This window comes from Poecilia latipinna, unplaced genomic scaffold, assembly GCF_001443285.1.
Source record: "Poecilia latipinna isolate Pla-1442-1.1 unplaced genomic scaffold, P_latipinna-1.0 Scaffold860, whole genome shotgun sequence".
Lineage (NCBI taxonomy): Eukaryota > Metazoa > Chordata > Actinopteri > Cyprinodontiformes > Poeciliidae > Poecilia > Poecilia latipinna.
The window spans coordinates 121745-148437 of NW_015113476.1; the positions used below are offsets into that span (position 1 = coordinate 121745).

At 39.6% G+C, this 26693-nt stretch overlaps 1 protein-coding gene across 3 annotated transcripts in view; it reads left to right on the plus strand.

Moving 5' to 3' along the window:
• The first annotated feature begins 1874 nt into the window (after nt 1-1874).
• zfyve28 (zinc finger, FYVE domain containing 28) overlaps nt 1875-26693 on the plus strand; it is a 29245-nt gene continuing 4426 nt past the window's right edge. For 2 of the 3 annotated variants that reach the window (XM_015048099.1, XM_015048100.1), the window contains exons 1-10: nt 1875-2250; nt 17874-18014; nt 20054-20191; nt 20292-20494; nt 22567-22656; nt 22735-22824; nt 22903-23004; nt 23644-24257; nt 24822-25644; nt 26420-26515. In XM_015048099.1, coding sequence (XP_014903585.1) covers nt 2215-2250; nt 17874-18014; nt 20054-20191; nt 20292-20494; nt 22567-22656; nt 22735-22824; nt 22903-23004; nt 23644-24257; nt 24822-25644; nt 26420-26515 — 2333 coding nt within the window. In that variant the 5' untranslated portion in view covers nt 1875-2214. The remainder of the gene's footprint in view (nt 2251-17873; nt 18015-20053; nt 20192-20291; nt 20495-22566; nt 22657-22734; nt 22825-22902; nt 23005-23643; nt 24258-24821; nt 25645-26419; nt 26516-26693) is intronic. The other variant, XM_015048101.1, reaches the window with a different exon arrangement.

Here is a 26693-nt window from a genome sequence, read left to right on the forward strand (position 1 = left end):
AAAAGTGTACCTTGGCTCAAAAGAGGTTGAAAAACACTGTTTTAACTGTTTGTGTGCATTGAGGACATTAGGTCCTCAAATCAGGGCCTTTTGGAAGAGCCCAGGTCTAAATATAAGCACTGGGTCAATTGATCCTTCTTTGTGGCAGCTCCTTGACTCTGAAATAAACTCTGGGCTGAAATAAGACTGACCTCTGACCTGGGCCTCTTCAAGTCAAGACTGTAGATATATATATTCAGCACAGAACTTAATACTTTGACATTTATTATTATTATTATTATTATTATAGATTTTAGGCACCAACTGGGTCATTCAAAACCACAGAAACAGATCATATAAAAAGGAAAATAAATATTATAATAAATTAGTAGGGTAATAAATGTAGTAAACTTTTTTTTTTTCAAAAGTCTGAGGTTTTATAAAGATTTTATTTTAAAAAAATCTCACAGATTAAAAATACTAAAATAATGTTCAATAAAGAAAATGTACTGAATGTCTGTGACATATAAAATATGTGCAAACCCAATGTAAACTATCTATAGACAATCAGTTATAGAACTTTAAAACCTACTTAAAAACAAAACATAAAAAGGAGGGATAAACATACATAGTTCCCATAAGTCTGAGCCAGAAGTGATCTGTACCGAACCACCATCTTGGTAGGCAAATGCAGCACAAAGCATAGATGAACCATGGCTACGAGACTAACAAAAAGAAATTGATTAACATTCTGACCAATGCGCAAGAGAAAGATATATCAACAAAATCACTGCTGTCAGGATCAACTTGTATGAGGCAGAGAATGTAGCTTATTTATTGTTGTCATAGCAACTCCAAAGCAACAGTCATGACAGTTAGTTACAGATACCTACCAAGATGGCTGTCAGCTACAAAGTTTCCAGAAATGTGACGTCACATGAGAACTATGAAATGAGATTTTAGAATAGAAAACTAACAAGCAAAATTGTTTAAGATTTGTCTTTGACACAAATAAGTCAGATTCTATGACACTCCAGTTTTAGACCATCTTCTGAAACACTTATTGAGATGTAATAGAAACCAAATTAAACAAAATAAATGTTCAATCTGGTGTGTAAGACATAGCAAATGTTGGTCATTCTATTATCAAAAAGCAGAGTTGGGTAGTCATTATTTACGTTTACTCAATTACATTTACTTGAATAATTTTTGGAAAAAAAAACTTTTAGGAGTATTTTTAGTACACTTTGCTTTGTATTTTTACTTGAGTAGTTTTATTATGAAGTGTCGCTACTCTTAATTGAGTTAAATTTATGGATTTTCTACCCATTAAAGGAAAAACAAACATGTTTTAACCAAAAAAATCACTAGACGCAGACACACACGCGCGCGCGCGCACACAGGCACATACACACACGCACACACACCAGATCTGAAACAGATTTGAAAATAAAAATCATAATTTTGCCTGTTTTTATTATTTTTTTTTTACTATTGTCATTTTTGTCCATAAAATACCAAATTTCCACTAAACTTTATATTTCGGGGAGTCTGACTATGTAACTTCTACATATTAAACAATTAATTTGATCAGTTACATTACATGAGTAGATTTTTACCATATACTTTTTAAATCTTACTAGAGTAATTTCTTGGATGGCTACTTTTTACGTTTCTTGAGTAAAAATATGTTAAAGTAGTGCTACTCCTACTTGTACTCTGCCCACCTATGTCAAACAGACGCAGTTCCTGATCCAAAGAAAAACCTGTGGAACCTGTTAGATCGGTTTAGGTTTGTTGGGTGGTGCAGTACAGGTAGAGTCCTCTTTTCACAGGTGGCTTCTGATTGGTCGAAGCGGCCCTTGAAGGCACCATCGCAGGGAAAGTGGGCGGGGTCTGTTGTCAACGTGACCGTCATGAAGTAACGTTAGCGGGGGGACAGAACGGAGCGGAGCGGAGCGGATCCGTCAGTCGGTTAGTGTCCGGGGGAAGAAAGGAGGCTGAGCGTCGGAACAGTGGAAAAATGGGAATAACTCCCCGTAGATGTGCTTTGTTCCGGTCCACATCCACGGTGTAGACTCGGAGAACCAACCGTACACCGTGTCTGGTTCTCCGGCTGACAGCGGATCCACCGCAGCTAGCTGGGTTAGCAGCCCGCCGTCACCGTGAGGCTCCCGACCGACCGGGCGGGCGGCAGAGGAGAGCTGAGGAGGGGCTGTGACAAAGGAAGGAGCCATGAACCGCTTCAGAAAGTGGCTCTATAAACCCAAGGTGAGTTTCTGCGGACCGTCAGGCTATCTCAGCCTTGCCCCGACCCGGTCCTGATGCGGTTCATCCCGATGGACTCTGCTGCAGACCGGCTAACATTAGCTGTGATCCTGATGTTTGACAAGCTGCTGTCCCTTTGTTGGTGTTGTTGTTGCTTTTATTGTTGTTGTTGGGATGTTTTTGTCTCATTGTTGGAGCCTGACAGCTCAAACTGATTTAGTCACAGCTTTCAGCAGCTGTCACTTTAATTAGATTCTCTTTTAATAATTTATCAGTTTGACATTAATTAACATGTAATTATCAAACATTAATATCAACTGAAACCCAAAAACAACTGAATTATGTAAACTATATCTCTGAAATTGTTACTACCAGAAGCACATTAGATCTTATAAATATTGACATTGATTTAAACTTACTTTTTTATGTAACTAATGAACTCTTCTATAAAGACAAAATTTGCAGCAAAATTCAACAAATTAAAGATATTGTCATCCAGTAAATAAGCTAGGCTTTTGTAAAATGTTTAGTTAAAGCTCAAATTTTACATTTTCATTTGTTTTTCCTCATTCATTACTTTTTTCCAACTCAGTACCTCTATTCTGCATATCATTTGCAACACATCTGAATTAAAGGAACAGTTAATGATCAGGCCTTTGCTAAACTATCTGATTGAGTCCTTTGAATTGAGCTGTTGGAGCAGGGATGCACCTAAAAGATACAGGACAGTGGAGATTTTTTGATGGATTTCATACATCTGGAACTGATAATTTCTCAATCACTTGTAATAAGTGTATAAAACCAATAACCGAGTATCCTAAAATCAGGAATGGATTTTTTAATGTTGAAGGTACACTCAAAACTTAAAAAAAGACCTTCAGCTTAATGAATAGGCCTGTCATGATAAATTGTGCTGGACAATAAATTATCCACATAAGTTATCACAATAAACAATGATATTGTTGTTTTGAGATCGTTTTCAAGTATTGGTAATAGCATAACAATGCAAGAAGAGACTCTTAAAGATCGATAAACTTTAAATTGGAATGAACATTTGACCGTGGAACTGGAAACATTTTAAATATCCAAAATAAATAAACAAAACAACAGAAATAACAAATAAATTGGATAATAAAGTGTCTATAAATAAAATTGTCCTTCAAAAAAATGATTAGTTGAGACCAAAGTATCAGTCTGAAGACTTTTATCCTCCAGTTTTTGGTAAAGAGAGAAAAGAGAAATCATGCAGATGGAAATTATTGAGTTTGTTTTAATTTATCATGCGATTAATTGATTTATTGCTTATTGTTGCATGCCTACTTACTAACACCTTTTAGATGTGAACTTTTTAGTTGAATTAGCGTGACTCAGAAACCCACCTGACACAGCAGAGGAAGTATTAAAGGCTTGGTCGTCTCGTTAGGCGAACAGTTCAATAATACTCCGACTGCAGCAGGGAAGCTTGGCTGACCGTGTGGACGTCCCTCCAGGGCGCAAATTCTTGTTAAATGTTTTGTTAACTTTAGGCCGTGTGGAATTTCGACCCACAGTCAGAGCATGCCAAGCGCTGGAAGCAGCATAACGGCTTTAATACCGACACTGCAGAGGTTTGAATCAGAATTTATAAAAGTTATTTACTTTGATCATGAACATCAATTAGACAAACCAGCTGATATTAAATAAATATTGCAGCAGTTATGTCATGCAGGCTTAGATAAAAAAGAGTTCTGATTACATATTATCCACCTGCTCTTGACCACACACCTGCGTCAGTTCGTTTCTTCTGCTAAGTCATGTTTTCTTTAGCGGTCAGCAGTGTTAACCTGCGTAATAACTCCTGGGAGGTTACATCAGCCTCCCTCCTTTCTGCCAAACTACAGCCTTCCTCCCTCCGATTTACCAGAATCGTGCATCTCTCTGTGGAAGTGAAGCGACCAAAAAGTTGGGAGAGAGAAGTGCCGAGGAGTCTACACCCATCCCGTCATATTCTCCTTTTATAAGTCTTATGATTGAAGGCTGTGGTTTAGTCGCTGCGTATCAACACTAAGCAGTTTATCTCTGAACTATGTACTCCTGGAGATAGAAAAGTGCTGAATCAGCACGCGCCGTTGACTGAAGCAGGGATATTGATATTTCCAGAGCGGCTCTGTTCCACCCTGGATTAGTCCCGTGGTGAAAGGCTTTTTTTGTTTTGAACCCCCCCTGCTACATAATCCCGGCTCAGACTGCTGGGAGAGCAGCATGCAGGAAGTTGTGTTTCCTCCTCTTTCCACCTGTAATATTATTATTATTATTATTATTATTATTATTATTATTATTATTATTATTATTATCACACAGTTTTAATAAGTATTAAAGACATTTTAAAAACATGTTTTTCTGCTTACAACGTCACTATTGTAAGCAGATTACCAGAGTTGGGAGAGGCTGGGTGTGAAAAAGGAGGCGGTGTGTTTGAGTTTTTAATGTCAGGTGGACCTGTGTTCCAGAGACGCTGGTTCCCATGGTAACCACATTGTAAACAGGAAGTGCTCCATGAATGCAGAATCTGCAACCTTTACAACCTAAAGAAACATTTTTACCATCAGTGCAGCCAAATAAAACAATTCTTTTAGAGCCACAAAATTAGTTTTGTAATTTTAGATAAATATCTACTATTTATGTTGTAAAAAATAGTTTTTATTGTTAGAGAGCCATCATTTTATTTCCATTTTTAGGAATTTAAATTAAAGATAAAGATACAATTTAGCAAAAAAAAAAAAAAAAAGCACATGGATTCAAACCTAATGACAAAAAAAATCAGATCTAAAGCAACATGGCTGAAACGATTAATCAACTCATTTGTGATTAATTGATTACTAAAGTAGTCGTCAGTCACTAAAAACTCTGAGTTACGACGTTTAATTTCCATCTGATGTACGTAAAGTATTTCTTAATTGAATTTAAAGGCACCACTTTTTGTTTTTAACAGAAAAAAACTATAATCCTGAAAATATATAATTTAATTAAAATCAAATTACTTTATTGACCCCAAAGGCAAATTAAATGTTGTTGTAACTTATGGAAAGATAATGTCTCATGACAATTGTAGTCACATTCCACTTTCATATTATTTGATCTACTGTTTTTGTTTATTTACATTAAGTAAGTTTTCTTTATTTCTAATATTCCAAACAGTTTAGCATGTGTCTTGAGTTGTTTTAAACAAGTTTGCTTCTTTAATTTCAAACACTTCTGAATAGACAGGAGATGGTTTTATGCTTTATATATTATTATTACAATATTGAAATCTGCAGTATTGTTGAATTTTAAAGCATACAATTAATTTGATAAATATTTTATAATTTGGATCATAATGATCTGTACCGTCTTTACTGTAATTCTTGCAGTGTTGTCCTGCACAACATTATGCTGCCACCACCGTACTTTACAGTTAGGATGGTGTTCTCATGATTGCAAGCTTTTCCTTTTGTCCTCAAGATGTAACAACGATTATTACTTCCAAATACTTCAGTTTTACTTTCAGAGAAACTAAAGTTTTTCCAGCATCTGAGGACAGATGAATAGTTCCTTCAGGATTTGACCTTTAGCTCCACAGAGCATGTTACCTTTTAGTCCTTATTGCACCTGCAGAACATTTTAATGGTTGCATGATTCACACTGCACTAACATGGGAATGCTTTAAGTTGCTAATGCTAATATGAATGCGAATGCTTTCATATTAGGAAACACTAAACGGAACTTTAATTTTAATAGATACATGTTAAAAGGGTTTATTGTTCCTTTACCACGTTGACTTTACTGCAGACCAAATACAGTCTGCAGTAAAAGCAGACTGTATTTGGTAGGGAAATAAAAAATAGATTTAACAATGGCTAAAAAAAATTAAGATCCATGTTAAGGAAACATGAAAAGTCATTTCCCTGTGTCATAAGTGGTTGTTTTGGACAAATGTTGTAGTTTTGTGGTTGGTATATTAATTATTTCTTTCTTAAGAGAAATGATAAATGATGCAAGATATTTACACCTGCCTTTACGTCAGTCATCCCTTCTTGTAGTTGACCTAAATTCAAAGTCCAAATAAATATGAGCTGAAAATATGCTTATAAAACAAAACGATTGTTAGACTGAAACCAAATGAGCATATTGGTGAAAAAATACAGATTTGTCACAAATTAAATCCTGTAATTTTTGGAATAATGACAGATTAATCAAGATTAATCATGATTAATCATTTCAGCCATAATTGATTGTGTTGTTTTCAAATACAACTCTGAAAAAAATCAAGAGACCACTTAAAATGATCAGTTTCTCTGATTTAACTCTTTATAGATTTATGTTTGAGTAAAATGAACATTGTCCTTTTATTCTATAAACTACTGACAGCATGTCTCTGAAATTCAAAGCAGAAATTTAGTATTTATTTGTAGAAAATGAGAAATGGTCAAAATAACGACCTAAATAATGCAACAAAACAAGTTCATATTGATTTAGAAACAACTATACTAATATTTTAACTCAGGGAGAGTTCAGAAATCAATATTTGGTGGAACAACCAGGAGGTTTTTGATGGGGTTCAGTGTCTGTGCTCTTAGTTTTTTTTTACAGATCTGTGTATTCTGCTGTTTAGATGACTGAAAAAATAAATGGCAGCAGTGTTACTGATAATTTGATGATTTTTAGATAAAATCCTTCCAGCCTGAAACATCATTTAATGTGAAAACAGTTTCCAGGAGCAGCTCTGATTAACTTTGAAGGAAGTTTGATGAGTCCTTGCCTTGATTGTTGGATAATTACAATACTTGCTACTTGAGTAAGTCCTTCTCTGCTGGTTCTGGTTTCTGGAGGCGATGGGGCAGAGTGAGCGATGTGGCTTCATATTTAGGACAGTTTCTGCAGTTCTTTGTGAAGCGTCCCATTCTGCTTACCCAGTGGCCGTGTGGTAATTGATTTGGTGTCGGCTGCAGGGATTTACAGAGCTGATCCCAGCACAGACTGAGGCGGGTCCGGCGATTGAAAACCCGTTTTAAATTCATCGCAGGACCATTGGACCTCTGCTGTCCGAGGCTTGCGACGGTGGGGACCGAAGGAAACCAAGACAAATTAGAAGAAGAGTTAACAGGCTTCATACGGCTGCTTGAAAACCTTAAAAATGCTTCAGTTTCATTTAGATTTTTGTATCAAGAGTTTGATATTCTAACTACACAATTTTATAATAAAGTGAAATCTCACATTGGATTGAAAGCCTAAATTTGGAAAACATTATTGAAACCAGATATTTTCTCTCACTGTTTGAAGTTAAACCAGAATAAGCTTTTGTTAATGTATGTCAGATACAATAACCAAAATTATTTATATCTGCTGAATGCCAGAAAACTTGGAACTTCTTTTATAGAGATTTTCTTGTGACTCTTTGTGTTTAAGCTATTTTCTGCCACAATTTGAGAGTGACACATTTTCTTCTGCTCTCTTTCAAATATTCACTGTGCTCTCTCAAGCCTTTCTCCTTGCACTCAAAACTTGCCTCTGCTCAGATCAAATCTCTGTTCCCAAACCTCTTTGCTCGCTTGCAAATCATTTTCTGCTCGCCCTTGGAACAGAAAAGTACCGTCGGCTGGCAACCTCTCAGCCAATAGAATGAAAGTGTTGCACTGGGTGCGTTTGTTTCCTTCTCGCGGGTGTGCCTGTGTGGCTGCTGTCGATTGTAGCAACCTGCACCCCCCACTGGATGTAGGGAGGACATGTGAAAAATGCCCCCATATTAAGCATTTAATTTGAGAAGGAAGGCCATTTGCTTTAAGACAATTTACTTTTGAATGTTTCAATATAATGAATACTTATTAGTAATGACTTGACTTATTTATTGAAATAGTGGGCTTTTTGCTTTCTGTTAAATCAGTGTTTTGTTCTCAGACCAGTCAGGTGATTAGGGTACATTTGAAACTGTTCAAGATGTTTATTCATATTTTAGTTTACATTGTCCCTGCTGTAGAATGAATAAAACTACCACAAAAAATACTAATAATAGTAATAAATATCATATAATAGTGGATTGAATGTATTTTTTTTAGTTTATTTGTATTTGGTGCTGGGAAATATTTGAAAACTCACCTTGAAAATGCTTGAAAAGTGCTTGAATATTGCTGTAGTAGTGTCCAAACCCTGAGTTAAGGTGTGATATCCTGACCTTTGCTCTCTTCTTCTTCACCTTGTTTCCACTGATGGTAATTGCTGCGTTCTTTGATCAGAGGTGCTTCAAGCCTCCCCTGCCGGGTCTCTGATGATGATAAAGCATTAATCCAAGGTGTCCTTTGTCTGAGAAGCAGCCAGGATGTAAAAACTGTCTTTGCTCTTATTTTGGGACAGAAAGAAGGATTGTTGTTTTCCAAAAGAGTGCAATAGTTTTTTTGGCATGCAAGAGAAACATGGCTATCAAAAAATTATATAGTCCCAAGATAAATAGTGCGTGGCCCATTAAAATGCTATTTTTTAAAATAAGTTTTGCTGTTATTTTCCTAAACTCTTCCCAAAAAGCCCTGATTTTGTTTCGTTGCCATGAATAATGTAATAGTTTCATGCATTGTGCACACATATCTAGAATATTAGGGTTAAATTTATTCAGTTTAACAGGTATAATGGTCCATTTAAATTCCACCAGACATTTAATTTGGCTCCTGTCAGGAGATTTGAAATAACGTGTAACCTTTTTTTAAACAAAACAAAATAACAAATTGAAAGTTGATACTTTTTGTTTTGCAATAAAAATATATACATCAGATTGTAAGTAAATAAGCAAACTCAAAAGACACTTTATCTTTTGGACAACTTGTTTCGAAAAATGTGGATTCTTCTGAAGTATTAAGGACCAAACACACCAATTTGTCTGCAGCCGTCCTGTACGGAAAGCAGTCACACATACATTTCAGTGTTCGTCGTGGCTGTCAGTGTGTCTGAATTTGGACAGCCTGGACGTTGCCCACTCTGTCACTTTTCATGACGGTGGACTCTGTGGACAGAAATAGCTCTGTTATGAATCATTCAGATCTTTAACTGGGTTTTAATTCAATCACTTCCTTCAGTTTAGTCACACTTTATCATCTTTTTGTTCATGCATTGAGTGATTATATAAAAGGTGTCAAGCCGTTAGATTTTTTTTTTTTTTTTAGATTAAAATTGTGGTTTCCCTGCGCTGCCAGCATCAATTCTGGATTGTATAACCAGATTACGTCTTGCATAAGAACGTCCTTGTGGTTGTTGAAAATGGGGGTTGTCCCGCAACCGCCAGGAGGTCCCGGACTTCTATCCATCTAAATCCTCTGCGGACCCTTATTTTACCCCTGTGTGCCGTATGATGAGACGGGCACGTGTTTGGGTCGTTGCTGTGGTCCAAACAGCAGATTAGGTCAGCTGTCAGAGATGAGAGCACAGATTATGCCATCAGTCCAGATGGGTAGAGCGCGCTCACAATATGAAGTCAATGAGTTAAATCGAGTCTCCAGTCTCTGCTTTCATTTCCAGATTAGTTCAGTGTATTTATAAAATGCAAGTTTACAACAAATCTCCTCTAATGATACTTTCCAGACAAACAGTCCAGGTCCAAGATTAGAGTGTTTTCACAGTTGATAGTCTAGATTTGGTTCAACTGGGGATTGACAGTTTGTTAAATTTTCATCTAGTGCGGTTCTCTTTCACACTGCACTGAGTGGAACAAACCAAACCATTTGAAAAACCTGTTCCCCTCCTCACCTGTGGTGGCGCTGCATCAAAAACCACCAAAGAAAACGACACAAAAACCTCAGAAGAAGACACAGAGTTCCTTCTTCATGAAATGTAAACAAAAATGGAGACGCAGTTGTTGTTTTTCTTTTGTAAAAAAACTACAAGAGATTTCTCCTAATGCCAGACTCGTGCTTTAATTTTGGTTATATTTACCCAGCATGCTCTGCACTGCAGTACGTTTCCTGCTTTTGGAGCGGTCTCCAGTCCGCTTGGTGTTCACATATCCGTTTGAATGACACCAGAATTCATTTTAACCAAACCAAGAGCTAGATTTCTAGGTGAACCAGAGTTATCCTACAACCGCTAAAATCTGTTGCCACTCCATTTTTGTTTACATTTCGTGATGAAAGAAGTTGCTCTCATCATTCTCTTTGGAGGTTTTTCAGGTCGTTTCCTTCAGTGGTTCTTGGTTTAGCACCACCACAGGCAAGGAGGGGAACAAGTTTTTCAAATGGTTTGAAAGCGAACTGCACCATCTGAAAATGTAACAAATGTTGCAACTCTGTACCCCAATCTAACTGAGTCAGGTGTGTAAAACACAGATAGTTTAGTTTCCTGGCTTCATCCAGGAAAGAGCATTAACTAAGCACAGAGGCTCTCAGCCAGAAGTACTAAAAAGTTGGACGACCAACTGTATCTTATCTGGAAAATGGAAAACAAATTTAATGGTTGCATTAGTGGTCAAAGAGGTTGCAACCTTCCATAGAGGCACATTCAAATAATGGATTTAAGATATCTACATTGTACAGAGTTTCTGGTTGAAGAATAACCAACAATAGCTCTGCAGTAGGAGGTAAAGCCCCGATGGAGGCTGAACTTGAAAGGAGTGACTCAACACAACTGCTTCAGCAAACGCCTGCATTCTCAGAGTTTAAAGTTCCCACAAACTGAATATAAATGATGAAAGAAATTGTGTCTTATGCTTTAAATAACAAAAAAATCCTGAACTGGCTGAACCTGGCGTTTTGTTTTCAGCCAGTTGTCTGCCAGAGATAACTGGTTTCCCTACACAATATTTGACTCTGATCTCTGGACGGAAGCCAGAAGCAGCAAATTGAGCCTGGAATAGAGTATGGAGGGCAAAGCCAAGGTTTCTCATAAGTCCCTTAAGTGGGCTCAGTATGCATGCGGCGCTGCAGCGGACGCTCAGGAAGCATTAACCTGACAGCCGTCATCGTCTGTGCAGTCTGAATGGAAATGAAGCCCCGAATCAGCGGCGCGGGTGAAGAGCTGGTCGATATGATGAAAACCTCGATCGTACAGCAGAGAGTGGCTTCTGCTCTCTTGATTTGAAACAAAAAAAGGCGCAAAATGTTTCACTGAGTCATTGTGAGTTTCTGTTATTGAGGGGGCTCAACTGTAATTGCCACTTTGGGTGAACTTGTGGGCTCTTAGCCTTCTGAAATGAAGGGTTTGTGACCGCAGAGGAGGGAGATTCAGAGAGAGGTCACCCTGGACGACTGACAGGGGACTGGTACGCCACAGCAGACACGAGCCGAATCTGCTGAATCATTTCACCTCTTATGTGAGGTGAAGCTGTCATTGGTGGGATGATGACGCACCTTGATGGCTCAGGACTCAGGAAAATTTTATACAATCATCAAGGAAATCTTTTGGAAGTCATAACCATCTTTTTTGAAGCATCTCTTCCATAAACCATTTGTAAAATGTCAGCAGCTTTACCTTCAGATTGTTATTAAACTTGGAGAGTTGGCCACATCCATGGAATAATGCGACTATGATCAGTGGGGGAAGGCCATGAAACTGAATATCCGAGTCAGGAATATGCTATTACTACTTTTAAAGGGGATCTTATGCAACATTTTTATTCTTCCGTTTTGGTCTCTACTATTTTTTAAAATAGCTCAAGTTCTAAGAAAAAACCCCACCCAGCTGTTTTTAGGTCAGTATGATGTATTTTCCAGGCAAAGTGTGCCATTTTACACCACAGTGAAGTAACCATGTTAATTTCAGTTGTTGTAAGAATGCTATACATGTAAAATATGACTGAAAAGAAAATTTATTTTGTAATTTAACGTCTTGAAATTGGGCCTCTGTCTCTTTAAGAAGTCTTGCTCTTTCCAACACTTCGCCTTCAGGAAGTCCTCACAACATAGCTCCTCTATTAGCCCTTTAACAATGTTTATACTTGTGTTGCACTGAGAAATAGCTCCTATAATGACCTCAGCACCAAATGTTTGCTAATTGCTGCTGGCTAGTCTGAAGGAGCCAATGAGAGAGGTGGAGGTTTGGAAGCTTGGAAACTGCAGCTCTGAGGAGGAGCTGCATCCCAAAGGCGGGGCTAGATCCACCCAGGGGTTTGGCACAGCTAAATGGTTGCCATGGAGATTGAAGGATTTCTCAAGCACGTGTAAAAGACTCAGGGTAACACCCCAGGTATATTTTTGATGGAGGAATCACATTATAACATGATGAAAAGTTCACAGAAGTTGATTTTACATTTTGGTGTCTGGAAAATGAACAGTTTCAAAAACCTTAAATGTCAAATCACATTTGAAAGGCACTGCGCCATTACCTAGTAACCCCAGCCAAGCTCAGCCTTGTTACCTAGCAACCCAGGTGTTACTTCCAGCATGTTTGGTTAGCTGGTTTTACCGCTTTGCATTGGTTTACATTGGTTGTTGTTGGCTTACCATTCAGAAACCACTTGCTGCATTCTTGTTGGTTGTGTAGGAGGATCTACTAATGCTTTGCAAAAATGTTCAGTTGTATAATTGTGCTTTTGATTGCAGCCATTTTCACATGCGAATGTAAATGTTGAGTTGGGGGTGTGGCAAGCAATTTTTATTTTATTTAGATTCAAAGTGACAAGACACCTGAAAACAGCTCATTCTGAAAGGAGCTCAAAATCGGTAGAACTGAGCAGACTAAAATCTTACTATCTAAGAATCTTGTTGTGGAAAAAAAATGTAACGAACATGTTTCGCATAGCTCAAACCTATCCTCACTTGCTCAAGGAAGCATAATTAGTCAGAGACCTGTCCCCTCTGGCCTGGAAACCCAGCTCAGTTATTAAGCGGTTTCTGTTTTGCATTTGCTGCTCTCTCCGTCAAAACTAATCAAAATGGGCTGCAAATAAAGCTGTTTCTGGAGCCCAAACAGTTTAGACTGAGACAACTTTCTTTTTAATGCTTTACTTTGAGACAAGTCTTTTTTTATTATCAGCTTGATGTCGAGACTGGCCATGGATTTAAAAGGCATTTTTATAATTTATTTGGTGCAGATACTCCTGTAGCGATGAGGGAGCTCCACCTCAGCATTTGTCTGTTTCTTCTTCGCTCCAGCTTAAACTAGGCCAAGTTTGAACAGCTGGTGCAACAGGCTGCAGGTCGATCACATGGACCGTAGACGTGAGGGTGAAAAACATATTTCCTTTCAAATCCACAGCGGACAAACATCCAACGTAGATTAAGCATGCAGCTTTCAACCAGATCTTTCTCCAAGAACATTGCCTGTCTTTGACTCCCCCACCATGATTCAATGCTGCAGGAATTCACGAGGAGTACAGCAGGAGAAGACGACAGGATAACAACTGTTTCCAACTCCTCTTCCTCATTCAGTGTCCGCCTTTAAGCTTCCAACATGCCATCAGTCTGTGGGCTGTTTCTGGGCTGGAAGGAAGGTTTTTCACTGTCTCCCACTCCTGTTTCCTGTTTAGTCATGGTGGCATTTATTCTGTACCACACACTCACTCATTGTTGTGGAGATGTCCAGTCAAATCGGCCTCTTCTCTGATTGATGTCACTGGGTTTAATGGTGTTCAGAGGTTGGGTTTAGATGTAAATGTACAGACCGCATGATGTGGTTAGTTCGGCTTCTCCCATTAGCCATTCCCATTCATCCAATCACAAAAGCATAAGGGATTTATTGTAAATTTTCAAGATAATTTCCACCAGTGGTGGACGCTGCCAACTAAGGGTTCATTCACACCAGTCTTGTTTCGTCCACATGAATCCAATTCCGGTTAATTTGCCTAGAAAATCTGGTTTGTTTGGGAAAGTGTGAATGCCTAATTGAACCAAAAATGCGAAATCTGGTCTGCCTAGAAAACTCGGTCTCGTGAACTTTGGCGCTGTTTGAATACGTATGTGGATGCAAGAGGACCTGAGACTGCTCCAAAAGCAGTAGTGATATAGCCCAGGGAATTCTGGGTAAAAACAAACAAAACAAACCTGACAGTCCAGAGTTAGCAGGAGGAATGGTGCCTGGTATATTACCAACCTACAACCTCTAACATCTGACATCACTCCGTTTCTTGTGAAGAATGAAGTTACCTTCATGTCTTTTTAGAGGTTTTCTTGTGGTTTCTTTCAGTAGTTTTTGGTGCAGCGCCACCACAGGCAAGGAGGGGAACAGATTCCTCAAAGGGTTTGGTTCATTTGACAGTGCAGTGAAAGCGAACCACACCAGCTAAAAATATAACCAATGTTGTAATTTTGGTCCCCCATAAAAACAGATTTCTAGGACAAACTACACAACTATATGGTCTATAGTTACCGATTCACTTTTACACACCATCTCTGCTCCCCACTTCCATTGTATCTTTCTAAACATGACTCCCAACATTCGCCCATGAACAGAACGTAATGCTGTTTTAATGATTTGCTCTGTGTGATTGAGGTTTGCTGGTAAAACGATGCCAGTTTGAGTGCTGAGCTGGGAAATAAGCTGAGCTTTTTTTTTTTTTTTTTACGGCAGGCCATGCCTGGAATGAAACCCACTGAGGGTCTTTGAACAGGAAAAGAAATTGGGTTCTGTAACATCTCTGATCTGTCTGTGTGAGTTGCCTTTAGACATGCTAATTATTTTTAAATTCAGTGTGCAATCAATTGAATAGGAAAAAAAAAATACAAGATTCGGTATGTCATCTTTAAGTAACAACCTTTTTGAAGGTTGCGTGATCATCCTTGTTTCCTCCTCACAATGTGGCAGCTGTTGGTCGAATCTCCATGTTTTCCCCTTTCTGTTTGTTTTATTATTGATGAGGGGAAGGGAGGGAAGTGCAGCGTGTATCATATTCACTGAGAAAAGCAAGCGTCAGTGTAGGGGTGGGGTGGTGGGGTGTCACGCTACAGGAAACACTGCAAACTTCAGGGAAAAAGACTCGAGAGGTTTCAGGAAAACACCAGCATGCTCGAGGAAAACCGCCTGAAAGAGTAATGATTGTGAGTGAGATGAGCCAGTTTACTGGTGCAGCAATCCAGTGTTCAGTGTGCAGCACAGTCAGGTTGTCCTTTAAAGGTCCCAGGTCATTACTTGGACTCTGTGGTTTACCTTTTGGCATCTTTGTCCCATTTTTAAGAGACATCAGACTCTTTCAAGGACACCTTGAGGTATTTTTGTTGTCCTGTATTACTCAAATCGGTTTTTAGTAGAGGTAGTTGGAGCGATTAATGGTTTGTTAGATTGAAATTAATTCCAGTCGAACTAATTTCAATCTAAATTAAATTGGTCTTTTAATGTTGACATTGAAAGGTATTTTAATGTTGTCTTTTACAACATCAAGACCTTCTTTTAATATTGTAGTTTGGCCACCAGCCAGCAGAGGGCGCCGCTTGTCAATCTACGGAGCCAAACCGTTGATACAGAATTAAAGATGGCGGCGCCAAATCACCACGGAAAAGAAACAGTCGTAGCAGAATCCAGTTTGGTATGCAAAATGTACATTATGTGGTTCTTTTCTGAAAAATAAACACTTGAAAAGCTCCTTAAGATTCACCTCAGTATCGCGCATTCAGCTGAGATGCTACGTGACGGCGCAGCGTCGGCATATGAAGCATTTAGCCCTTTACGTTACGGAAGATGTCAGTCCTCACTTTACAAGAGAAAACTCAAGTTTTTAAGAAAACGGCCGCTTATCAATGACTCGTTAGAGCAATCAGTTTTATATTAACTCATAATCAATAAATTGTTGTAACTAGCTTTTTAGTTATAATAATTTTTACCCCCTAATCTTCTGTTCAGTTTTTGTCTTTCTTTTTCTCCACTCTGTCATCCAGTGTGAGAGATAAAGGCACAAATCCTCTCCTAGGACTAGACATCCAAACTCTTCTGGGAGGTGTTCACACTGTATTAACTCTAATTAACTCCTCTTGTTAGGATTAATGTCATTTTTCCTCCTAAATCATCTTGCATACTTGTTGAAAAAGGATTTCTTTCTCATAAATCAGCAGAGTTTCCCAGCAGCCCGTTGTAATGGAAGATGGCCTATACAGTGACCCACTTACCTGATTATATGTAGGCCTCTACAGATCAGCCACTCTTTATGGAGCTAATCGCGAAAATTCAAACTGGAAGACTCCATCCCCTCCGTTCGTCCATCGGCGTCATGCTCATCTCCGACCTCACCTGGCGTGTCCAATCATCAATCAAGTTCAGCATAAAAGGATCCACACCCAAGTCATCGGCCGCTTCCCAGCTGCCTTCAACCCACCACCTTCCCTTCTCCACCCTCATCCTTTGGCTCTCCAGGATGGCACTCTTTCCAGACTTCCACCACCAGTGTCGGGCCCCGGGGGAGAGCATCCCTAATCGGTTATTGGGATGTTCATCGAGTTCACATCAAATCTCGGCTCAGATCAGCTGCCGGGGCCCGAGCGCCAAAGAACTGTTATTCATTGCTGTCATTAAATCTTTTAATTGTTCCTTTTTCTTCGTCTGAGTCTTTCCAGATTGAAATATTAAACTGCAGAACCTGCATGTTTAAAGGCTGACTCCTTGTCCAGCTTTTCTTCACCTGTTCTTTTTATTTTATTTGATGTTTTTGCAAAACAGAAGTTAGGAGCTCCATTTTCTGCAAGTATCTGTGTTGAAGTGTTCATTGTTTTCAGAGTTAAGCTATTCAGATGCCACATTACAAAGTTCAAACAATAAATATAATGCTGAGCTACACTATGTTACCATTGTTTAGCTCCTTCTCCATAGTACAATCTCATTCTAGCCAGTTAATGGAGGTATCCAACTTGAACCGGTGTGTTCCTCACTATACGGACGTGAATGTGGTAACATGACCCAGCAGTGGGCTACAGTCAACACTCCAATGTTGTCGTTTTTAGCATGTCGGCGTATCCTCTACAAGTCTTAAATTTATTAGATGACATCTGCTAAGCAAAATTCACATTTTGAAAGTTTTTATGCTTCCATTTGGGTCTCAACTGCTTCTAAAATCAGCTCAAAAGCTTAAAAAACCCAATCCCAATAGGCTGTTTCTGGTGTCTTGAAATTGAGGGGTTTCAAAAACTTTCTAAATGTTAAGTCACATTCCACTACCTAGCAACTACAGCAGAGCCAGTCCCGTTACCTAGCAACCTCAGCAGAGCTCCTGCACATTTGCTCAGCTGGTTTTACTATTTTATGCGCTGTACAATGGCTGCTAGAAAAAAAAACGGTAACACTTTATTTGAAGGGGGGTGAATAAGACTGTCATGACACTTTCATAAACATTACATAACACCTGTCATGAATAAGCTTCATGAATATTTATGACTGTTGTCATAAAGTGTCATTCGGTAAAATGACGCTTTTAATACAAAGTTGACATTATTCAATATGTCTTTGTTATGACAACTTGACATTAACCAAGAAATCATTACTGTTTAAACTTTACCTTTAATAACATAAAGTTACCTAATTTTTAAAATGCAATCAGTAATACTTTTATAACAAATTTATATCAGTAATTATTTTTTGGTTATTCTAACCTGTTCAATGAAGCAAAAGCATCACCTTTAAACAGGAAAAGATTTCTCTGACTTATGAGTTTAAAACCAGAATTTTGTGGGGTTGTGTTGTAAACAGTTGTTCTACTTGTGTTTCCCTCTGAACAGAGGACGGACCCGCAGCTTCTGGCCCAGTTCTACTATGCCGACGAAGAGCTCAACCAGGTGGCCACTGAGCTGGACAGCCTGGACGGCAGGAAGGACCCTCAGAGATGCACGCTGCTGGTCAACCAGTTCCGGTCCTGCCAGGTCAGTGCAAACCACCAATGGAGTCCAATCTTCCTCTGGCTTCCAGAGCAAGCCATAAAAATAGGCTTTAAGTGGAGCAAAGCTGGCGTGGAGATGAATTGACCCCCAGCTTGTCTCATTCTGAGCCATTTTTTTCATTCACATAATCACCTGCTGAGAGTTTGGTTCCAGCGATAAGAACAGCCGGTGTGCTTCTTATTCATCCCAGGAAGCAGGCTGGGTGCTATGAGTGATTTACTGAAAGCTGATTGGCTGAATTCCTGTATGAAGCACTTCCACTGATGAGAAGAGTTGGATCCGTTTGCGAGCGTCGGCCGACTCTGCGTCAGTAGCTGCAGAAGAAGAAAGCTTTTTATAGCTAATGATTTCATAGCCACAGATTTTATTCTATGTTTAGACGAAGAGATTGGGCCAAAACCAGAACCGAATTTCAGCATCATGCGGAGGAGTTTTCAGACTTGAATCTTGGTAAACTATCGAACTGCTTGTGCTGTGAGGGAGGTTTTCCTCGTGGCTTGTTGAGCCTCCTACCAGCAGCAGCAGCAGCAGGGCTCAGGGGGAAAACGCTTAATAAGGTCATCACCTGATCCCCGACTGTTCGGTTTCCTTCACTCTGCTGAGCTGTCGCCTTGTGCAGCGTCAGTCAGTTTAATGTTTTATTTGATTAGTGGGCATCCAGATTAAATCAGCCGTTCATGCATTTCAGCCAAGTTGCAGTTGGTGAAATATTACAAATATTAAGTTCAGAAAGGAGCTTTTTATTCCGTATTTTTTCTGGTTTCAACTACAGAGCAAATGGAGAACGCTGATTCTTATAAACTCTTTTATTTTCTTTTGTAACTTTTCAATGAGATGTGTTTCCAAAATAAACAAATGAATTATAATCACAATCAGCAAAGGACTGAATGAAGCTAGTTTAAGCTACAAAATGCATCAAATAAATCATAATAAACATTGTTTTTCCCTGAGCAAGTGATTATTATCACTCATTTGAAAAGCCAACAAGGTTCTGTATAAATGGCAGATAAATATTTATTTACCTTCAGTCAAATTAATTACAAGTAATCAGTGAAGGTATTTGTTTTATAATATCTTACTTACATAAAAAATAAATAAGATTGAATATTCATACTATTATCTAAGCCGTTGGAAAGTTTAACTTTAGAACTTCATGGATCTCAGGAGTTTAAAGTCGGGGCTTCTGTTGCCTAAGAAAATTTGGAGAATTTGAAAGTTAGGAGAAAGTTAAACAAACTACTTTATTGTTCGTTAATTCAAAAAATGCAATTTTCTGAAAAAACAACATATTCAGAGCAGTAATTAAACCAAAGCTGTACAAAAATCAGTATGATAAAAACACATTTGTCTGTAAATGTGTTTTAACTTCACCTGGTTCAAATTCACAAAAGGAACGGTTTACAGGTAATAAAATGTTTTGTTGTTTAACAAAGAAAAGTAGTTAAATTATTTGTTTATTTGCATCTTGTAATGTATTTTCTAACATTGTATAAAAAGATCAAAGTAGTTAAATAAAAACTGTAGAATGTGCCAATTTTTTCTGTCAGGTTAATTGTCAGAATAATTAATCAATAAAATAATCATTAGTTACAACTAGGCGTTGGAACTAATGAACGATAAATTGCTCCAGAAGTTATCGCGATAAACAATAATATTTTTGTTTTCATACTGTTTTCAGGTATTGCAAAGGTAATGGTGAAATAATTTAAGAATACATTCTCAAATATCAATACACTTTAAATTCTAACAAGCACTGGAACTGGAAGACATTTTAAATATCGAAAATAAATAAACAAATAAATGAATTATGAAGCATCTGTAAACAAAATTGTCTTTTAAAAAGTTGAGACCAACACACCAGACTAAAGAAGTTTGTTACCCAGTTTTTGATAGAGAGAAAAGAGAAGAACAATAAATCATGCAAATGGAAATTATTGAGCTTGTTTTAATTTAATTTATCTAACAGACCTAATTTCAATCAAAAATCACTCTTCAGAATGTGTTTCTTTGCTTTTCTGCAGGACAACGTGTTGAACATCATCAGCCAGATCATGGATGAATGTATCCCCAACGACCGCGCAAACAGAGACTTCTGCGTCAAGTTCCCCGAGGAGATTCGCCATGACAACTTGGCGGGACAGCTGTGGTTCGGAGCTGAGGTAGGCAATTCCCTCTTGCTTCAGTCAGGATGAAAACAACCTGCAGAAATCCAGCGGTGGAGCTGAAATTCACCATGGCTGTAAACTGGTTCCTGTCCAGTGTTTGGCTGCAGGCTCCATCATCATGAACAGGGAGATAGAGAGCATCGCCATGAGACCCCTGGCGAAAGACCTGACGCGCAGCCTGGAGGAGGTGCGCAGCATCACCAGAGACCAGGCCCTGCGAGACCTCAACTTCTACACAGACCGCATGAAGGACGCTTTACGACACTTCGACAGCCTTTTCGCTGAGTTTGAGCTCAGGTGAACGAGAGATCATAAACATTGCATTATTGGACCTAAATTAGGCATAACATTATGACTACTTGCTGACATAATCCTTTAGTGGTGGGCAATATTTACCTAGTTTTATCACAGTATTTTGTGGTACTATTGTGATAATGATTAAAGTGAGTATATTGAATTTTTTAGGTAACTGTATGACTGTGACACAGCAATAACAGCCCCACAAATGCAAATACTGCTCTTGAAAAACATTCCAGCTTATAATGTATTTCTTTATGTCTCCAGTCAGTCACATAAAGAAGTGTGGTTTGTATGAGGGGTGGACAATAAATCAGTTATGTATCGCAGTAGACACATGGTCAATATCAGTAGATAATGCATCCGGTAGAATATTCAATAGTTTCACTGAACTCTGATCCAGAACTGCACAGCATTCTGGGAAATGTAGGCAGAAGAAAGCCTTTAGCCTCTCAGCTAGCTAAGCTAGGTTGGTAGAATCAACTGACTCACTCATTCTTTGGTTACCTAGCAACTGATTCATTCTTTGGTTACCTAGCAACAAACCTGTGGCAGTTTAAGTTTTGCCACTGTGCCTCCATAACTGCTTAAAAGTGATAAATAAATAAATACATACATACATACATACATACATACATACATAAATAAAATGTGAAAACTGTGGCTAAAACAAAAAAAGTTCACGCCACCAATTTGGCACGATTTCAGATATTTAAAACAAAAAAAGAGTATTAGTGCTAATCAATATCGACAGTTATTCGAAATGAAATGCTGACACTGTGAAAAGTTTTTCTGCCACATCACCCAGCCCTATTTTTTATCAATAAGCTGCTGTACACAGTAAACACATACTTTCAAATGTATTGATATGTATTGATGCTCTCATTGAATCAACAGTGAAGAAAATAGCAAAACTAGCAATCGCAGCAATACGGGCAGTGTTAGACATAATTGGTTGCAGTTCATTGTGATGACAATGAATTAAAATGTGTATCACAATAAATTTATCACAATAAATGATCTATATGAAGGTATGGACACTGTTGGACCTTTGAAGACACAAAAATGTTAGATGTTCATTAAGTTCTGGAATTTGGGAGACGGAAACTCCCAAATTCCGACTTGTTTTCCCAAAACATCCGACTGACGCTTGGTTGGATTGAAATGCAAGGAATTTGGAGGCCAGATTTACACCTCATGCTCTGTGTTTGGGTGTAAAAATGCTATAGAAAAGTTCCAAGTTGTGTCTATGTTTTACTTAAATAGATGTCAGAGGAATGACCCAAGCATCCCGTGTTTTGTCCTGAAGCTACATCTTCACCAAACAACTGTTTCAGCCATGATGGATTTCTGATAAATCCATCAATACACATTGGACGCGCCCCAGAGATGCAGTTCTGGACATAGTCTAACCCAGTTTACTCCTCTGTGGTCAGAATGTTATTCAGTTCAAATTCAGAAATACTTTATTAATCCCAAAGGGAAATTAAATGTTGTAACTCATGCCTAATCAGTCGCTGCGTTTCCAATCACAATATAATTGCACAAATTGGAAATACTGAAATAAATTTGCTTAAAGGAAACACGACAATTGCGAATAAAATCTCACGTTTTTTGATGAAATGCTTGAAGTGATTTTTCAGCCATTTTGAAATTAGCGTATTTTGCAAAACTACAATGGATACACTTTTTTTTTTGCATAACACGAATTGTGATCAATAACAGGTTATTTCTACTGGAAAAAAAACGATGAAGAAGACAACAGGAAGTGGTAGGAATATGATGGAGCTGCCTGATTTTTAATCATTGATTCATGCAAACATGAATAAGTTTGCGTGAACAAACTTATTCATGTTTGATTTTTAATTTGTGTTTCTTTTTTAATGGAAACACCATAATTGCAAAATTGTATTTTTTTTTTTTACATTAGTGGAATATTGACAAATCTTTGTGCAAACACAGCGACTGTGTATCACCCTTCACCCCTTTAAATGTTTCCATCAGAACTAAAGAAACATTTTTGCCAAGTTTTGAACATTTTTAGCCTAACGCTTCTTCTTCTTCTGTTTCAGCTACGTGTCAGCCATGGTGCCTGTGAAAAGTCCCAAAGAATACGACATGCAGCAGGAGGTGATTGTCCTCTTCTGTGAAACTGTTGAACGGTGAGTTTGCAGTAGAAAATCATCCTCCAATAATCTCTTGAGTCAGTCAGAATCTGACGGTGTCTCCGTCCCCTTCAGGGCGCTCCGGCTGGGCTACCTCACCCAGGACATGATCGATGACTACGAACCTGCTCTGATGTTTACCATTCCCAGACTGGCCATTGTTTGGTAAGCATTCCCGTTTTCCTGTCGATGTTTTCCGCTCCGTCCCACCTTCGTCTCACAGGACGCTGCTCATGCTTTCAGCGGGCTGGTCGTTTATCCTGAGGGACCTCTTAACCTCGACCGGAAATCTGAGGACATGTCGGAGCTCTTCAGGCCTTTTCGCACTTTATTGAAGAAAATCAGGTAAATCCATGAAGAGATCCATCCGTCTTTGTCACAGAGCTTTAAGGGCCTCATCTTCAAAAGGCCTGCATATTTAAAAAACTATACAAATTTCACTGCAAAAGCACAAACCAGTAAGTTTTCTTTAGTTTCCAGCGCAAATATCTGATTACACTTGAAAGAAGAGAAAAATAACTTTCAGCAAGAAATATGAGCTTGTTTTAAGTAAATATTTCCTTAATATCGAAGAAAAATAACTTGTTTCACTGGCTGATTATTTCACTTGTAACAAGACATTTTTCCCATGTCATAAGTGAAATAATCTGCCAGTTGCCCACCAGCTCATGTTGCATGTTTGTAGTTAACAATAGTCACCCCACTTTTCCCAACTCAGTGACTTTCTTGCTTTATTTAGCAACATTTCAAATAACAGAATTGGTATCTGCCAAAATCAGAATCAGCAGGTCACGATTTTTAAAGATCGGTAATCAGTAATAAGCATCCAAATGGCCTGGGTCGCATTCCAAAAAATCCGATCTGTTTTGTTCAGACTGTCATGAAAACATCAGATTCAGGTGCTTTAAAACTGAAAAATGGTATTTGGGTCACTTCAGGCTGCAGTGTGAACGCAGCCTAAGTTTGTTGTGGTTCCTCCTGCAGAGATCTCCTGCAGACTCTGACTGAGGAGGAGCTGCTGACTCTGGAGAAGAACCTGTGCATCTCCCAGGACGGGGAGCTGGCCTCAAACGGCATCCCGGTTCCGGTCCAGGAGAACCCGTCTTCCCACAGCCTCGCCAACGACGCCTCCAACGGGGAGGGCGGCGGGGAAGAGGACCCGCTCCCCGTGTTCGTCTCCCCTGATAAGGACGAGGAGTTGGCGGAGGTGGAGAACGGCTGGGAGGAGGTGGAAACCCAGAACGGCGAGGAGGAGCCGGAGCAGGGCCTGCTGTGCGAGGAGGCGGAGGAGGCGGAGCTGGCCTGCTCCATGCAGTACGACGAGGAGGAGCTGGAGCAGCTCAACATGATGGTGTACAGGGTGGGGGACGAAATGTCCACGCTACTGTCCCCACCCAGCCAGGGCCAGTCCCCGGCCCGCCGGCCCAGCAGGGCGGAGCCCGCCGGCTCCAGCGGCGCCTCCAGCACGCAGGCGTCACCACGCAGGATGGCGGCGAACCGGATCAGAACCGGCCTCTACGTGGAGGAGGAGGATCGGGTTTTCTTCATGGAGGACGTCGACGCGGCAGGAGACGGCAGCTGCATCGTGTCTCCTAAAGGTAAATGAAACCTACCAGAACCAGTTCCAATCTAATGTTTTTCTCTAGAAAATGTTTTCAGTCCCTCTGTGAGTTATACGACTGAGTTTTAGAATTTATGTTAACTACTAAATACTGTCATAATATTAACAGAAATAAGATGCAGTTTTACCAGAACATCTTGAAATTACAAAAAAAAATTTACTTAAATGAGAAAAAAACTTTGAAAATTAATTTATTTTTATACCAGAGTTCTCATAAAATTGCTACTTTATTCTGTGGCTGGACAATACAGCTTAAAAATAAAATCTCAGATTTTTTTACTTGCAGTATTTTTAAAAAAGAGAAATTACAAAGGAAAGAAAATCTTTTTTTTTGTCCCTTTTGTAAATTTTGCAGGTAAATTTTAGGCTGAAGCTATGAGAAGTCGTGTTTAATTATGAGAATTTTATCATAATAATAACAGAAAAAAGGTGCAATTTCACCAGGACGTCTTGAAATTATGTGAAAAAAAGTAAAGTCTGTTCAGTGAATATTCCATCAGATATATTATGTGTTAACATTGATCATTGATTTATTGTCCAGCCCTGCCTAAGGGATCGACGCCTCCCATGCAGCAGAAATCCGGACCCGGTTCCGGTATCAACGGATGGAGCTCTGCGACAACGTCGGAGCAGCCATGTCCCGCGGCAAAGCGCCCCCTCTGCTCCCACGCCCCCGGCAATGAGCCGCTGCCTTACAGCAACGGCTGGGACAGGGGGTTAGAGGGCACTGCGTCGGAAACGGCAGAGGTCATCGCCCACCGCATGGGCGGGATGAAGCTGTCGGCTACCGTCATCTTCAATCCGCACTCGCCCAGCCTGACGGAGCTGGCCGTGGACAAGCTGCTGCTGCCCCGGCCCGCTGCATCCGAGATCGAGCCCTGCGGCCCCCTAGTGGCCACTCACTGTCTGCTGAACTCCTGCGTGTGCTGCGGGAGCTGCGAGGACGCTCACGACGACGGCGGCGTCGCCTCGGATACCGCCGGCTTGGAGCTGGGCCTGGCTCTGGGTCTGGACAAACACTGCAAGACGCCGGCGTCCAGCGCCGTCATCCAGTCCGCCGCCTGCCAGCTGCCGCCGCGCGCCCACCAGCGGTTCGCTAAGGGCGAGCTCGCCCAGCAGACTCCCCCGTCCGCCCGCCGCCCTGGGGATCCGCCGGCGGAGGGCTCAGATTCGCTGCTCTGTGACAAGTGCCTGGTGGCTCCAGGACGGGGCTCCAGAGGAGGCCAGGGAGCGTCAACGTTCAGCCGCCAACTGAGCCACGACAGGAAGCAGCAAGCCGGCGAAGCCCGGCAGCGAGAGAACGACCTGGACAACGACAGGATAGACAATAAGGAGCCCAAGGAGGACATCAGGAGATGCTCCAGGTTTGTTTCAGTAGGAAAATTCAACCTATCTCACTACAAAAACACAACGTTTTACCAAGTATTTTTGTTTAGCTTCAGCAATTAATCAAAGTTTTGGCTTTGAAAATGTAATTTTTTTGAAAATCTGTATTTTTTTTTTACTTCACCGATGCGTTCTTTGGGTTCCCAGGTCCAGAGTGATATCAGTAGGCCCGGACGATGTGGCTGAAAAACTTCACATCAGTCTAGAGTTTTTTTGTTTCAAATATCAGAAATATGGCTAAACTGGTTTCCAGTTTTATCCAATTTTCACTCCAAGCTGTTCAGTTTTATTTTTAAGCAGTTATGAGGCACAGTGGGGGAACCTGAAACTGCTGCTGCGTACGATACTCAACAAGTTGTTGCTAGGTAACCACGGCATGAGTGAGTTAGTTGTTATTACCTTTTTGTCCAGCCCTACTTGTCAAATAATCTGGTAGTGGAAGTAGAACTTTTTTAAAATTAATATTAAGGAATTATTGCCTTAAAACAAGCTTCTATGTCTTGCTGAAACGTTACTTGTAGGTTAATTTTTTCAGGTAAACTACGGTATTTGCACTAGAATCTACAGAGCAAAATACTTGCTAAGACTTTGTGTTTTTGCAGTGCATAAATAAGGCGCCACATTTTTCTTTCCGTCCTTTTTTGTTGTCTCATTATTTCACTTTTATTTTGATTTATAACACTCCGCTCTTTATTTGACCAATTATCAGTCGTATCCTTCTTTATTTCTGTTTGTTCTTTTGGTTGTTTTTAGTTTTCAGAAGTCGCCCCTCAGCTCTGTGTCAGGTAGTGACTGCGACAGTGTGTCGGTCACCACATGTAGTCTGTCGAGCAGTGCTTACACTCCAAGGTAACAACTTCCTGTCCCTGCTAAATAAATGTGTCTACTCAGATTTAATGCTCCTATCGATTATTTTAGTTAGCAATTGTTCTGACAATTAGTTGGATAATAAACCACCACAATCTGCTGATTTTTCATTTCATCCTTTATATGCACATAAACAATTCAATTCCATTTTAAATAAGAA